This window comes from Chanos chanos, chromosome 6 (assembly GCF_902362185.1).
Source record: "Chanos chanos chromosome 6, fChaCha1.1, whole genome shotgun sequence".
Lineage (NCBI taxonomy): Eukaryota > Metazoa > Chordata > Actinopteri > Gonorynchiformes > Chanidae > Chanos > Chanos chanos.
The window spans coordinates 5,991,227-5,993,316 of NC_044500.1; the positions used below are offsets into that span (position 1 = coordinate 5,991,227).

The 2,090-nt window shown below is 47.3% G+C and overlaps 1 protein-coding gene across 1 annotated transcript in view; it reads right to left on the minus strand.

Annotated features, from left to right (window-relative positions):
* Positions 1-1,254, minus strand: part of acsl3a (acyl-CoA synthetase long chain family member 3a) — a 19,067-nt gene extending 17,813 nt beyond the window's left edge. The window contains exon 1 of the mRNA XM_030778771.1: positions 901-1,254. Within this exon, the coding sequence (XP_030634631.1) occupies positions 901-1,254 (354 nt within the window). The remainder of the gene's footprint in view (positions 1-900) is intronic.
* Positions 1,255-2,090: the final 836 nt, after the last annotated feature.

Sequence of the window (2,090 nt, forward strand, 5' to 3'; positions counted from 1 at the left end):
TGATGCTACTAAGCCACATCCAGAATGGCTCACAAGTCAAACTGTCCAAAAAGAGGCAGAGGAAGAGGCAGAGGAGCGTGTGTGTGTGTGTGTGTGTTTTGTGTGTGTGTGTGTGTGTGTTTTGTGTGCGTGTGTGTGTGTTTTGTGTGCGTGTGTGTGTGTGTGTGTGTTTTGTGTGCATGTGTGTGTGTTTTGTGTGAGTGTGTCTGTGTGTCTGTGTGTGTGTGTGTGTTTTGTGTGTGTGTGTGCGTGTGTGTGTTTTGTGTGAGTGCGTGTGTGTGTTTTGTGTGTCTGTGTGTGTGTGTGTGCACCTTTCCCTCTTTTTTTTCCCAAACCTACGATCACACACAGTCTCCTGAGAACAGCTCAGGTCTCCAGTGACACGTGAAGACCACGGTTCAGCTTTCCAAACGATGACAAGCATTATATCATCAGACAACCAAACTCTACCACACAACCAACCCTAACCTCTGACCTCTGACCGTTAACCACCTCTGCACAGTGACAGGAGCCCACAGACACACCCAGCACGGTCAAGGTAAACACGACCAGTGCCGTTCTGTAGGACTCCGTACCACGGTCGTCAAGTCTGACACCACCGGGGTTTGAACTGTGACCCTCAGATGCAGGATAGGCCACTGTACAGTAAAACCATAACCAGGTCTGACAGTAACATTCAGTAGCTTTTTTAAAGGTGGAAGAGGAATGGTTCATTTACGGTAAAATACCAAATGAGACTTCAGTGTTTACTATTTACAGTTTGACTTTAAATTAATATTCAATATTGACTTTTAATATCTGCTGCACACAGTCGTGTGACATCTCTGACACCTCAGGGGAAACCTCCTGTCACAGCTGGGTGTTGTCGAGCTCTCTGATTGGCTCAAACCACTCACACACCTTCTTGAACACTTTGCCGTTCTCCTGCGTCTCCTCCTCCTCCCTGAGGAGTTCTCTGGTGCCCAGGCAGTCGTGATTAGGAAAACGCCGAACCGACCACTCAAACATTTTGTCCAGGGTGTCCACTCCGGACTGCAGGCACATGGCCAACCCTCCCAGAGCGTCCAGGTCTCTGTACGGGCCGGATCCATACCCCGTCACCGACTTGGCTTTGACCCGACGACCAGCATCAGAACCGCTACTGGATCCTCCATACAGCAGCAAACAAGGCAGGTAGGAAAGCACAGAGTACAACCAGACCACCACTCTAAAGATCCACAGAGCCACTGGGTTGACATCCTCCATCAGTCTCATACTGAGAGAGAGAGAGACAGACAGACAGACAGGCACACAGACAGGGAGACACACAGACAGACAGACAGACAGATAGATGGCGTGTGATGGGGTTGCTGAAAGGGGGGGTCTCGTTCACTCTTTGTCTCTCTCTCTCTCTTCTTTTCGGGGCTTAATTCCTTTCTCCCTTCCACTCTCCTCTGCTCTCTGTGATGAAGTGTGTGTCTCTGCACTGCTGTCGACAGGTGTGCTAGATTCCTGTTGGAGTGAAGGATGTCTGTTGGCTGTGAAAGGGTAAGGAGAGAGTGTAGTTTAATACACATGTTCATACATACACAGCGACACATATGCATGCGTGCACGCACGCACACACACACACACACACACACACACACACACACACATAAACATGTAAATTCCTGTGATGAACAGATGTATATTATGCACAAATTCTGTATGAGGGATCTGGATTATTTTGACTGACAAAAACATATACACATAGAAACACACATGCATGCACACACACACACACACACACACACACACACACACATAAACATGTAAATTCCTGTGATGAACAGATGTATATTATGCACAAATTCTGTATGAGGGATCTGGATTATTTTGACTGACAAAAACATATACACATAGAAACACACATGCATGCACGCACACACACACACACACACGCACACACACACACACACACACACACACAGAGAGTCATAAAATTGGATGTTTGGCGTGTTGCTGTCCGTGGTCCTGCAGGCCAATTTTAACCCCGCCTCCATTCTTTCTGATTAGTACAGATTACACTGACAGAAAGACAGAAGGATCTATAAATGGGTAGATAGGTA